Genomic DNA, 13,176 nt, shown 5'->3' on the forward strand with positions numbered 1-13,176 from the left:
TATAATTGAAAAAGAACATTTGCAAATTGATATATTTGTAGTAGGATTAAAGATTTGGGCAAATTTAGATATATTTATATCTTTTGTTGTCATATGATATGTAATAATATTTGTCACCTGGTTTTAGGCTATGTGGTTCTTATGAGGCACTCAAGGGAGGTTCAACATGTGAGGCTATGGAGGACTTCACAGGGGGTGTCACTGAGATGTTTGATTTGAGGCAGCCCCAGCCACCAAATCTCTTCCAGATAATGCAGAAGGCCTTCGAAAGAAGTTCTCTCATGGGGTGCTCAATTGAGGTTAGACAGCACTTTTAGATTGAGACGAATTAGAAATGTCTAATATTATGGTTTAAGAAATTGCAAAAAAAATTGCTGTTTTGGCAAATTAAATATTTTAGTTGACATAATTTTTCATTTGGAGTAAATAAGACTTCTGACCAAGAGGGAGAGCAGAAAGGATTTTTTCATTTCTTTTATCCTATTACATATAAAGAATTAAAACCTCTAGGCCTATTTTTTCCAAACACTTTGCCAATTGCAGTCACGTACAATATCAAGGTGTAGTTCTACATAAATTTGGAAAACCTTTGTAAAGCACCATTGTTGCTGCACTAAATAAGATTTGCTCAGGTGCAGTATCCATTTTCATTCTTCTTAAACTCAGTGTCAGCTCCAAGTTCATTGCCTATGTGCATACAAAATCTGAAAACCAATTTGGAAATGCTCCACTTTTACAGAAATTGCATTTGCACTGCACTGAGGTGAGTTTTTGAGCAAAACAAAATGCAGGGTTAATGGTGCATTTTACAGGTTTGGCTGCAAGTGTCTGAAGCAGCTCTGTGATACACCTGTAATGAATCATAAACAGATTTCAGTTTCTGAGAATATATGTGAAGCATATGTTTGTTAGTCAGAATGTTACCATGTATAAGAGATTTTTATGTTTGCAGGATTTTTTCAATTCAGTTCACACACACACACACACACACACACACACACACACACACACACACACACATGGGGCAGCTCTGAAAGAGCTAGCATCTGAAATAATTTTAAATTCAAAAGTGAAACTGCTTGAAAAAATTTACTTCATAAACAGTGCTCATTATCACTGTTTACTTCATAAACAGTGATAAGATAATGAGCAGTGCTGATCTTTATGTCTCAGAAAATAAGTGCTTACTTGCTGTATGTGGACTGCAAACATCACAGCACAAAAGATAGACATTATTCATGTGTCATAAATCATGCTTTTTGGTGTGACAGTGAAAAACATTAGCAAATTAAAGGTTTACAAGTCTGGGCTATTTTATCAGCACTTACAGCCAACTCAGTAGGTATCATGATTTCCCTTAGTGGGAAGTTTCATTCCCAAGTTATTGCATAACGTGTTTCAGCTGACTCGTGAATCATTTGAATGTTTGTATTTTTAGCTTTTTCATCAATATTATTTTTATGGCAGCTCAAGGTTCTCGGCTGAATGGTACTCTAGGGCCATGATCAATTTTACTATCAAAAGTGGCAAATTTCATTAATCTCTTTTTAGAATGAATAGTATAACAGAATATAACATGGTTGATGGAAGTAAGGTTAAAGTCAGACATTGTTGCTGAGCTCAGCCCATTGCTTACATGATTTCACATAATGAAAAGAACAGTTGAAGTTTTGCCTACTTCTTGGCATATTTAAAGGGAACAGAATTGAATGTAGCATTGTTCGCTTTTTGCTACATATGATCAGGAAATCATTCTGAAATCAAAACTTGCATATGACAGTCTACTAGTATTTTCAACTCTTTCTCAAGCATGTTACAGAGAAATTTGAATAGCAAGCTGAGTTTGTGAGTGGCACAAGTAAAAGAGATTTTGATTTGCAATAAGAAATGAGTCACATTTCCTGTCACTAAGGTGTCTTTCCTCTCAATGTCATTGCACCACAGTTGATAAATATGCATTTGATTGAGACATTATTTTTAGACTTGATATATTATGACATAGAACAATGAGTTTCTATGCCCCATTGCAGCAAAAACAGTTTTAAGCAAATCTGATTCAGATAACATTCTTGAATCAGTAGTTGTTTAGGGACATGTAGGACAAAAATGTAGCTCAAATTTATAATAAAACCTTTAGTTAAAAAGTCATGCCCCCTTCCCCCCATCCCTGAAGCAAAAAAAAAAAATTGTCATAAGTCCAATTTCATATTTTTACCCATTAAATTTGAATCATAGAACCACACAAAAAATGCTGAAGCATTGTTGAAAGCCCATTGTCATTATCCTCTACCAGAGTCACAGATTTTTTATGTACAGACACAGATGTGTCTGTACATATTGCCATCACCTGCGTCTGTCGTCGCCGTCGCCGTCGCCGATGCCGATGCCGGCGCCGTGCACTTTCCTTGTAAACACGATAAGTGGAGGGCAGTTTTACTTTTTGGCTTAATATTTACAGAGCTGATGAATATTCATAAAACGCAGGTCAAGTTCGAAAACCAGCATGATCGGGCCATTATTGTAGAAGTTATGCTGTTTTTTCACTTTTCAGCATATATGCAACCCTGTAAACACATTTTAAGGAAAACCGTTAGGCCTGTTGTCATGAAACTCACAGGAGTAATTAATCTTACTAAAACGCAGGTCAAGTTCGAAAATCGACATGATCGGGCCACTATTTTAGTAGTTATGCTGTTTTTTTCATTTTTCAGCATATATACAACACTGTAAACACAATATAAGAAAAACAGATAGGCCAATTGTCATTTAACTCACAGGAGTGGTCAATCTTACTAAAACACAGGTTGAGTTCGAAAATCAGCATAATCGGGGCATTATTTTAGAAGTTATGCTGTTTTTTCAAATTTCCTCAGATTCAACTGTTAGGCATGTTAACAGTCTCATTAATGAACTAATAAGATACGTAAAAGTGTTTGTTTGACATTTCCTGCATCTTTACAACATTGTTAGTTGATTATGTAAAAATGATGGTAAACTTGTTATCGTGTATTATGTAATAAAGTTTCCAAAATGGAAATAAACTCATATCATTGCAGTTTGTCAGATTCAATCATTCACTATGTTCAGAAACTCAGAATGGAGGAAATTGGACATTTAACACTGTTGTATTGATATTTCTCCCATCTCATCAATTTTCTTAGTTGATCATATAAAAATGGCAGTAAACTGTTAATTTTGTTTTATGTTAAAAAAAGTGTTAAAAATGGAAAAAAAACATTTCAGAACAGTGCTGTCTTGTTTACATTCTGGCATTTTCAAGTTGTGGCTTGGAAGTTCCATGGGCCTGAAGACCTTTGCTAGTCACATTTTCTGAATATCCATGATACTAATATTTTATTATTAAAAATTGATGGTCATTATGCTGTTAAACATTATGTAATATTGCATCAAAATTTGAAAAAAAAACTATTTTGGGCACTGCTCCCATGATGACCATTTAAGAAAAACCATGTCACTTACTGTTCTCAAACAGTACAGTAAATATGTACAGACGTGTCTGTACATATTGCCATCACCTGCGTCTGTCGTCGCCGTCGCCGGTGCCGACACCGTGCACTTTCATTGTAAACATGATAAGTGGAAGGCAGTTTTACTTTTTGGCTGTATATTTACAGAGCTGATGAATATTCATAAAACGCAGGTCAAGTTAAAAAATCAGCATGATCGGGCCATTATTGTAGAAGTTATGCTGTTTTTTCACTTTTCAGCATATATGCAACACTGTAAACACATTTTAAGGAAAACCGATAGGCCTGTTGTCATGAAAATCACAGGAGTAATTGATCTTACTATAACACAGGTCAAGTTCGAAAATCGGCATGTTCCACGGGCTTGAAGACCCATGCTAGTCACATTTTCTGAAAATCCATGATACGTGTATTTTATTATTAAAAATTAACGGTCATTTTGCTGTTAACCATTATGTAATATTGCATCAGAATAGAAGAAAACACAATTTTGGGTGCTGCTGCCAAGATGACCATTATGGGAAAACCATGTTACTTATGATTGTCAAACTTTCAAAAAAGAAATACAGGACTAAAATGCAGAGTAATTGATCTTACTAAAACGCAGGTCAAGTTCAAAAATCGGCATGATCGGGCCACTATTTTAGTAGTTATGCTTTTTTTTCACTTTTCAGCATATATGCAACACTGTAAACACAATATAAGAAAAACAGATAGGCCAATTGTCATTAAACTCACAGGAGTGGTCATTCCTGCTAAATCGCAGGTTGAGTTCAAAAATCAGCATAATCGGGCCATTATTTTAAAGAAATGCCGTTTTTATGTACAGACACAGATGTAATTTTACCTGTTGAGCATAATTAAAATTTGATGTTGAATTTGCAGTTTAACAAAATGTACTTTTGCATCAGAATTGACAGTAGCCTTTTTTGTTATTTCCTGCTTTTTGTCTGTACATTTGACAGCTTTGCTGCCTTGTTATTACATGCTCACATATTTCTTTGACTATTCACTAGCTCAGTACGCATTTCTGCATTACCCAGCAAGAAAATTTGCACTAAAATGATTTTATTATTGAACTGGCCTCTTGCTGAGGGCATTTTGCCATTGGTTTATGGCTCTTAAAAATCATTTAAATACTTGCTCTAGTCATTGATTTACATTGAAATTTAAAATAGCATTTCAAACCAAGAGGTCTGCAGTGGAATCACACAATAAAACTTTAAGGAAATTAAATAACAGGCTATTATTAATAAATTACCATGTTGATGGAAGTTGAAGATCTGGAGGTATTATGAGGAAGAGAGTTTGTCTTATGTTCACCTGTGTCTGCTTTCACAAATATTTCATGTCATATCATATAACATTGAATATTGCAGGCTAGTCCACATCAGCTGGAGGCAGAACTCTCCAATGGCCTTATCATGGGTCATGCATACAGCATAACAAGTGTCAAGATGGTAGGTATTGGCCACTGGTCTGGTTCACTGAGTTTTTAAACAAGGGAAATGAGACTATGTTATAATTTTCCTGTTATGTGATATTGATGGGACAAATGAAACCAGAAAATTATGCTTATGAGTATAGAATCTGTTCAGATAAAGGTTAATTTTTTGTCACTGAGACTAAAAACCTTTTATTTAACATCAATTTTTGAAAGCCTTATTCATGTATAAGGGATGTCTTCTTCAGAAGGATCATGCCTTGACTATTTGTTCCTTGTCTTGATACATTAGGCAATGCGTTAGCTATTTTAAAGACTTTATCTCTTCCTGCACAAGATAGCAGCATAATTATATCCTTTTGTTATGTAATTCCATGTAATCTGAAACTTCATAAGCAACTCTGGTTTTCACTGAAGCATGCTTCCCCCACACCTGTAAACATTTGGTAACTACCTGAAGCAACAAAACAACACCAGAATTGCTACAGACACAAACAATCATTTGCTATCAATATAAACATCCTTCCCCATGTAAGATGATGCTAGGTATATATCTGCTGTGCAGCAGATGGGTTGTTTTATAATGATAACAATTGTAGTGTGAGCTATCAATAGTGCAAACCACATGGGAGATGGGAGGTGGCAATAAGCTGAATACACAAGCAAGGTTATTAATTTATGTACCAGAGATCAGATGAAGGAACATGACTGGTCCAGAAAAGGAGAGGGGGTGGATACCAAAGGATTTGAAGTTCAGAGCTGCTTACGGGCCTCAGATTATGTGGTGCACACAAGCTGCTGTTAAATTCAGGGTAGAGGTTTGCTTAACAAAATGCAACCCATGCAACCTGGTGGAGCTCTTCGGGCTCTATGCAAATCGCCTCTGAAGCAATTGAAACAGTTAATATTAATGAAGGGTGGGCTGTTTTATTTCAGGTGGACATTAAGACTCCACGTATGGCTGGTAAGATCCCTCTGATCAGAATTCGCAATCCTTGGGGCAATGAAGCTGAGTGGAAGGGTGCTTGGGGAGACAAGTAAGGAGTATTTTGGAACTGCTGTTTGCCTACAGCATATTTGTAGGGCTTTTGTGCAGATTGCTGTCTACCACAATGGTCCTTTAAAAAAATAGAAAAACAATCCATCAACATGTCCTATGTATACAATATATACAGCATATAATATATTTGGGGTTAAAGATTTGAATTCTTTATTCTGTATTTTCTTACACACACACACACACACACACACACACACACACACACACACACACACACACACACACACACACACACACACACACACACACACACACACACACACATATAAATATATATGTAACTCTTGGCTTACAAGTATATTTGATTGCTTGTGTAACTGTTTGCTTTGATATGCTGTCCAATTGAACTAAGAATCACACACATATATATGCAGCCACACACCCATTGAATTTAGTCACAGGGGTTGAATTTCTGTCTATGCAGGTCTCCAGAATGGAACTTTATCTCCGAATCAGAAAGACAAGAAATTGGTCTGCAATTTGATGATGATGGGGAATTTTGGTAAGATTGGACAATAAGTTAAAATTATGGGTAAATTTTTCAATGTAGAATTTTAAAAAAATGTTGGCATTAACATTGCATCATTGAAGCTCACAATTTTTTAATTATGTAATAAAATACTTGCCAGATGAAACAATATGTATATATGTTAATTCTTTTGTCTTTTTATGTACAGACACAGATGTGTCTGTACATATTGCCATCACCTGCGTCTGTCGTCGCCGATGCCGATGCCGATGGCGATGCCGATGCCGATGCCGATGCCGTCGCCGTGCACTTTCCTTGTAAACACGATAAGTGGAAGGCAGTTTTACTTTTTGGCTTTATATTTACAGAGCTGATGAATATTCATAAAACGCAGGTCAAGTTCGAAAATCAGCATGATCGGGCCATTATTGTAGAAGTTATGCTGTTTTTTTTCACTTTTCAGCTTTTATGCAACCTTGTAAACACATTTTAAGGAAAACCGTTAGGCCTATTGTCATGAAACTCACAGGAATGGTCAGTCTTACTAAAACGCAGGTTGAGTTCGAAAATCAGCATAATCGGGGCATTATTTTAGAAGTTATGCTGTTTTTTCACATTTCTTCAGATTTCCTCAGATTTAATTCTTAGGCATGTTAATAGCCTTATTATTTAAGTAATAAGATACGTAAAAGTGTTTGTTTGACATTTCCTGCATCTTTACAACATTGTTAGTTGATTATGTAAAAATGATGGTAAACTTGTCATCGTGTATTGTGTAATAAAGTGTCAAAAATGGAAATAAACTCATATCATTGCAGTTTGTCAGATTCAATCATTCACTATGTTCAGAATCTCAGAATGGAAGAAATTGGACATTTAACACTGTTCTATTAATATTTTTCACATTTCATCAATTTTCTTAGTTGATCTTATAAAAATGGCAGTAACCTATTAATTTTGTTTTATGTTAAAAAAGTGTTAAAAATGGAAATAAACCCATTTCAGAACAGTGCAGTCTTGTTTACATTTTGGCATCTTTAAGTCGTGACTTTGAAGTTCCATCGGCCTGAAAACCTTTGTTAGTCACGTTTACTATTTGTCCATGATACTAATATTTTATTATAAAAAATTGATGATCATTATGCTGTTAAACATTATGTAATATTGCATCAAAATTTGAAAAAAACCTATTTTGGGCACTGCTCCCATGATGACCATTTAAGAAAAACCATGTCACTTACTGTTCTCAAACAGTACAGTTGATATGTACAGATGTGTCTGTACATATTGCCATCACTTGCGTCTGTCGTCCCCGTCGTTGCTGTCACTGTCGCTGTCGCCGGCGCCATGCACTTTCATTGTAAACACGATAAGTGGAAGGCAGTTTTACTTTTTGGCTTTATATTTACAGAGCTGATGAATATTCATAAAATGCAGGTCAAGTTCGAAAATCAGCATGATCAGGCCATTAATGTAGAAGTTATGCTTTTTTTTTCACTTTTCAGCATATATGCAACACTGTAAACACAATATAAGAAAAACAGATAGGCCAATTGTCATTAAACTCACAGGAGTGGTCATTCCTGCTAAAACGCAGGTTGAGTTCAAAAATCAGCATAATCGGGCCATTATTTTAAAGAAATGCAGTTTTTTCACATTTCCTCAGATTTAATTCTTAGGCATGTAAACAGTTTCATTATTAAACTAATAAGATACGTAAAAGTGTGTGTTTGGCATTTCCTGCAATTTTACAACATTATTAGTTGATTATGTAAAAATGATGGTAAACTTGTTATCGTGTATTGTGTAATAAAGTTTCAAAAATGGAAATAAACTCATATCATTGCAGTTTGTCAGATTCAATCATTCACTATGTTCAGAATCTCAGAATGGAAGAGATTGGACATTTAACACTGCTCTGTTGATATTTTTCCCATCTCATCAATTTTCTTAGTTGATCATATAAAAATGGCAGAAAACTGTTAATTTTGTTTTATGTTAAAAATTGTTAAAAATGAAAAAAAAAAACATTTCAGAACAGTGCTGTCTTGTTTACATTTTGGCATTTTCAAGTTGTGACTTTGAAGTTCCATGGGCCTGAAGACCTTTGCTAGTCACATTTTCTGAATATCCATAATACTAATATTTTATTATTAAAGTTGATGGTCATTATGCTGTTAAACATTATGTAATATTGCATCAAAATTTGAAAAAAAAAAACTATTTTGGGCACTGCTCCAATGATGACCATTTAAGAAAAACCATGTCATTTACTGTTCTCAAACTTACAGGAAAGAAACAACGGACTAAAATACAGCTTCAGTAGGAAATACAGTCTGTTTGGTAATTCTTACTGCCAGTTAAACAGTTATTTTGTGAAAATTTAATTTTTCACATATTGGCATTTTTAAGGTGTGACTTTGAAGTTCCACGGGCTTGAAGACCCATGCTAGTCACATTTTCTGAAAATCCATGATACGTATATTTTATTATTAAAAATTGACAGTCATTATGCTGTTAACCATTATGTAATATTGCATCAGAATAGAAGAAAACACAATTTTGGGTGCTGCTGCCATGATGACCATTATGGGAAAACCATGTTACCTATGATTGCCAAACTTTCAAAAAAGAAATACAGGACTAAAATGCAGTCTCAGTTGGAAAAGCAGTCTAAGTGACTTCTTTTTCTGGAAGTTATAAACTTGTCACATATTTTAATTACATTGGTATTACCTGTTGAGGATAATTAAAATTTGATGTTGAATTTGCAGTTTAACATAATGTATTTTTGCATCAGAATTGACAGTAGCTTATTTTGTGCATAGTTATTTCCTGTTTTTTGTCTGTACATTTGACAGCTTTGCTGCCTTGTTTATCTTAAAGGATGTCCTTTAAAGACTTTGCCTCAAACTTCCAAAAACTTGAAATTTGTAACCTTGGTCCTGATGCACTGACTGAGGATGAATTGGGCACTACCTCAAAGAAAAAGTGGGAAGCTAGTAGTGAAGAAGGGGGCTGGAAACGCAGGGTCAATGCAGGAGGATGCAGGAATTATCTGGGTTAGTAGGATACAGTATTCTTTGATAAAATCTAGTGGGCAAATCAGAAACAGATTCCAAGTTTCTGCTGCAAAATTTGCTAAATGTTCTACCAGCATAAAACTTGAGATACTTAGACCTGATATTGGCTGAATAGAAAGTTTTTGGTTTCAATCACCTCTCAGTATGTAGTGCTTCATCTAAACCTTGGCCACATAAGCAGCACCCCTGATATTGATCTTGTTCTCTTTTCTTATTAAAAATTGCTGTAATATGGTATGTGTTTTCTCTCTCCGAGTCTGTAGACCTGACTTTGTTTTTTTTTTATCCTCAGACACTTTTTGGACCAACCCCCAATACAGAATTTCAGTGACAGATCCAGATGAAGATGATGATGACAACACATGCACTATTATTGTTGGACTTATGCAAAAGGATAGGCGTAAGAAGAAGAAAGAGGGCTTAGATCTTCTTACTGTGGGCTACGCCATCTATCTGGTAGGCATCAAAATTGCACCATATTAGGCATATGTGTAGTTCAGACATTTAGGATGCTTCACCAGTACTTAATTTTGATTGATTCTGAATAAATCTTTAATAATGCTGTATGTTCACATAACATAAGTTTACTGGTGTATGCCGTTTATCCTTGTATAGAGCACTTATAATATGGAGAATAGTCTGGTGACTTTTGTATTAGCGATTTTCACATGGTTATGTATACCCAACCAACATCTGGTGCTAGAGAACACATAGTTAAGATCTGAGCCAATTGATTTTTCAGCTTAAAGATCCAGACTGTGGACCCCTTGACTTGCGTTTCTTCAAGTACAATGCATCCTTTGCCAAGTCTCCTTCCTTTATCAACATGCGGGAAGTGTGTGGGCGCCACAAGCTGCCTCCTGGCTCTTACGCCATCATCCCTTCCACATTTGAGCCCAATCAGGAAGGGGATTTCCTACTTAGAATCTTCACAGAGAAAGCCAATACAGCTGCGTAAGTTGATTTATTTTTATATTTTTTTCGCCATGAAAATGTGTATTCATGACCAGATAATTATAGTACAGTAGCATGTGTTTTTAAGCAATAAATGGTTATATACTTGATGAAAAATCTTAGCCCTTGGAAAAACTTAAGACATTACAGCTAAAATATCAGCCATTGATGTCAAATGCACATGCACCAGGGGGGATTATTTGTATTATAATTTCTGGTTAAAAAGCATACACTTATGTCGATTTACACAGTTTTCTGTTTCATGTGTGTGTAAATGTTAAATTTTTTTTAGAAAAAGTGAACGTTATTTATTTAATGTGTGTAACAGAGGATATACATGGTCATACATGTATATACTTTGATTCAATATTATTGATAGTATACGGGAACAATTAAATGTATTCCCACTGATTTCTTATTGAGGTTAGATGTTAAACTGTAGTAGGTAAAATGCAATTTCTTTTTGCCTATGATTTGAAAAAGATTGGTATGTCAAAGTTCTCTAGTTTTACAATATTCATGGAATTATTTTGATGACTTTGGCTGTGATGCTTTGCCAAAAAAAAAAGTTGAACAGTTAAAGCTTAATCTTAGTGCATGTAATTAAAGCATAAATATTATGTATTCTGTTATTGTTTAGTGATTTTCACAAATGTTGATGCATGAACAGATTTGCACATGTGACAGCTTTTGTTGCCTAATTTTTATTTGATTTATGCTGTCCATTTGTTTCTATGTATATAGTTAAGTAGGGGAAAAGAGTTGTGTACTTGATTCTTGTATGCTTATGTATATGTTATTTGTGCCTATGATTTTGCAGGGGGAAAGGAGCGTGAGTTATTCAAAGCTTTTTATTTTTTGGCTTTTATATCAAAATGTGTATATATATATGTATTCAGTACTGGATTATGGGCATCAGAATTGGTATTTGGTATTGGGATATTGGGTGTTTTTTGGCTTCTAATTATATATAGATATATACTAATGCTGTACAATGTTATACTAACCATATATTACTTTTATAAGACCTTGCATAAGAATTAAGATTTTCTGATTATATACTGCTATTTAGACCCCCCCCCAGACATACCCTGTATATTTCATAAACTTTCAAAATACCTGAAATATAATACAAAATATATTATGAAACACATGAAAAATACCCAAAATGCATCAATTATTCTTTCGATACCCTTAATGCCCAGGGCACAGCACAGCTGAATATACCAACATAAATTATTAGTGGTTACACGCATCCAGGATTCTCTGCATGATAATATTCACAATGTGTAGATTGTTCATCATGATAGTCATATGTTGTGAAGTTATGATATAATAAGCCCCAGCAAGAGTCAGATACAGGAAATTGGCATCCCTGCAAATATACACAATGACATCACATATTAGCAGCAAAACAGGGAATGTTTAAAAGATCTTCCCACATCTCTTAATATGCATGAAGATGTATATGCTGTTGCTTCCATAGATACATAAAAGAAATATGAGTCATGCACATGGGTTCTTTATGTTTTAATCAAGTAAAATATATGGCAAAAGATCTGATATTTATGCACTGGAGTATGCCATATGTATATCAACCAGATTTCCTCTGAAAGGAATTACCTGCAAGTTATACAGTAAAAAAAATAATTAATTAACAAACGAAAAATAATTTTAAAAAACTTTTATAACTTCCCTTGCCTTACAGTATTATATATGTGCCTCTATTTTCCTTGCTTCATCATATAAGTCTGCTATGTTATTTAACTTCAGCAGTCTTGCATTTTCCTGGAAATAGTCCACATTGCAAGATGGCACATATAAATTTGTACCTTTTACATGTAAGGCTGTAATATATGAAAAACATTGGCATTCACTCAAAAGGACTTGCTTTATGTTCAACAGATATCTTTACAATACTCTAAATCCCCACAAGTATTTTATCTACATTAATCAACAGTATGTACACGTTTGTTCAAACACACGTGGGCGAAGGTGAAAATGACCTTGTTTTCCTTTTATATGTGACCTACTTTTAAACCAGATCCTGTTGAATATAGATGTAGCACCAGGTTTTATGCTCACACCCTTGTTAGTTCATTTTATGTGAGAGGTGATCAAGCTACAAATGATGTAGGAGGGTGGCCTTAGTATAGTCATTTCCGTGGTCTGTTAACTTATCTGAAGTTAGCACATGTCACAGCACCCAATGTGAGATGAAACGGAGATTTATAGCAAAGATTCCTACAGATGTTAATTATGGCTGGTTTGGTGGATATGGAGGCTATCCAGCCAACACAGCGTATAGTGGTGACAGTGGGAGTACATGGAGTTCAGGAACTCCAGGCCCCAATCTTCAACCAGGATATCCTGCAGCTGGACCTGTTTACCCTGGGTATCCTGCAGTCGGACCTACAAACTCTGGATATCCCCCACCAGGCCCAGGATATCCTCCAGCAGGGCCAGGGTATCCCCCAGCAGGCCCAGGGTATCCTGCAGCAGGCCCACCATACTCAGGTTACCCAGCAGGGGGTCCTATATACCCAGGGTATCCTGCCGTAGGACCGGACTATCCAGGATCAACAGGGTATCCAGGCTACCCTCCCTGTCCTGTAACTCCCAACACTTCAGGGTGATTGTTTTACCAGCTATAAATAGGGTTATACTGGACACTGGTG

At 35.2% G+C, this 13,176-nt stretch overlaps 1 protein-coding gene and 1 long non-coding RNA gene across 5 annotated transcripts in view; both read left to right on the forward strand.

Moving 5' to 3' along the window:
- The window catches only part of LOC106157425 (calpain-B-like), a 49,987-nt gene that overhangs the window by 25,214 nt on the left and 11,597 nt on the right, over positions 1 to 13,176 (forward strand). For all 4 annotated transcript variants that reach the window (XM_087003209.1, XM_087003211.1, XM_087003212.1 and 1 more), the window contains exons 6-12: positions 128 to 299; positions 4,868 to 4,948; positions 5,869 to 5,969; positions 6,417 to 6,494; positions 9,348 to 9,523; positions 9,837 to 10,000; positions 10,287 to 10,498. In XM_087003209.1, the coding sequence (XP_086859335.1) occupies positions 128 to 299; positions 4,868 to 4,948; positions 5,869 to 5,969; positions 6,417 to 6,494; positions 9,348 to 9,523; positions 9,837 to 10,000; positions 10,287 to 10,498 (984 nt within the window). The remainder of the gene's footprint in view (positions 1 to 127; positions 300 to 4,867; positions 4,949 to 5,868; positions 5,970 to 6,416; positions 6,495 to 9,347; positions 9,524 to 9,836; positions 10,001 to 10,286; positions 10,499 to 13,176) is intronic.
- Positions 6,648 to 8,309, forward strand: LOC147763421 (uncharacterized). Its single transcript, XR_015332678.1, has 2 exons — positions 6,648 to 7,894; positions 7,926 to 8,309. It is a non-coding gene; the product is annotated as an uncharacterized LOC147763421 (long non-coding RNA).

Source organism: Lingula anatina, chromosome 2, assembly GCF_051362555.1.
Source record: "Lingula anatina isolate TDL-2025a chromosome 2, LinAna3.0, whole genome shotgun sequence".
Taxonomy (NCBI): Eukaryota; Metazoa; Brachiopoda; class Lingulata; order Lingulida; family Lingulidae; genus Lingula; species Lingula anatina.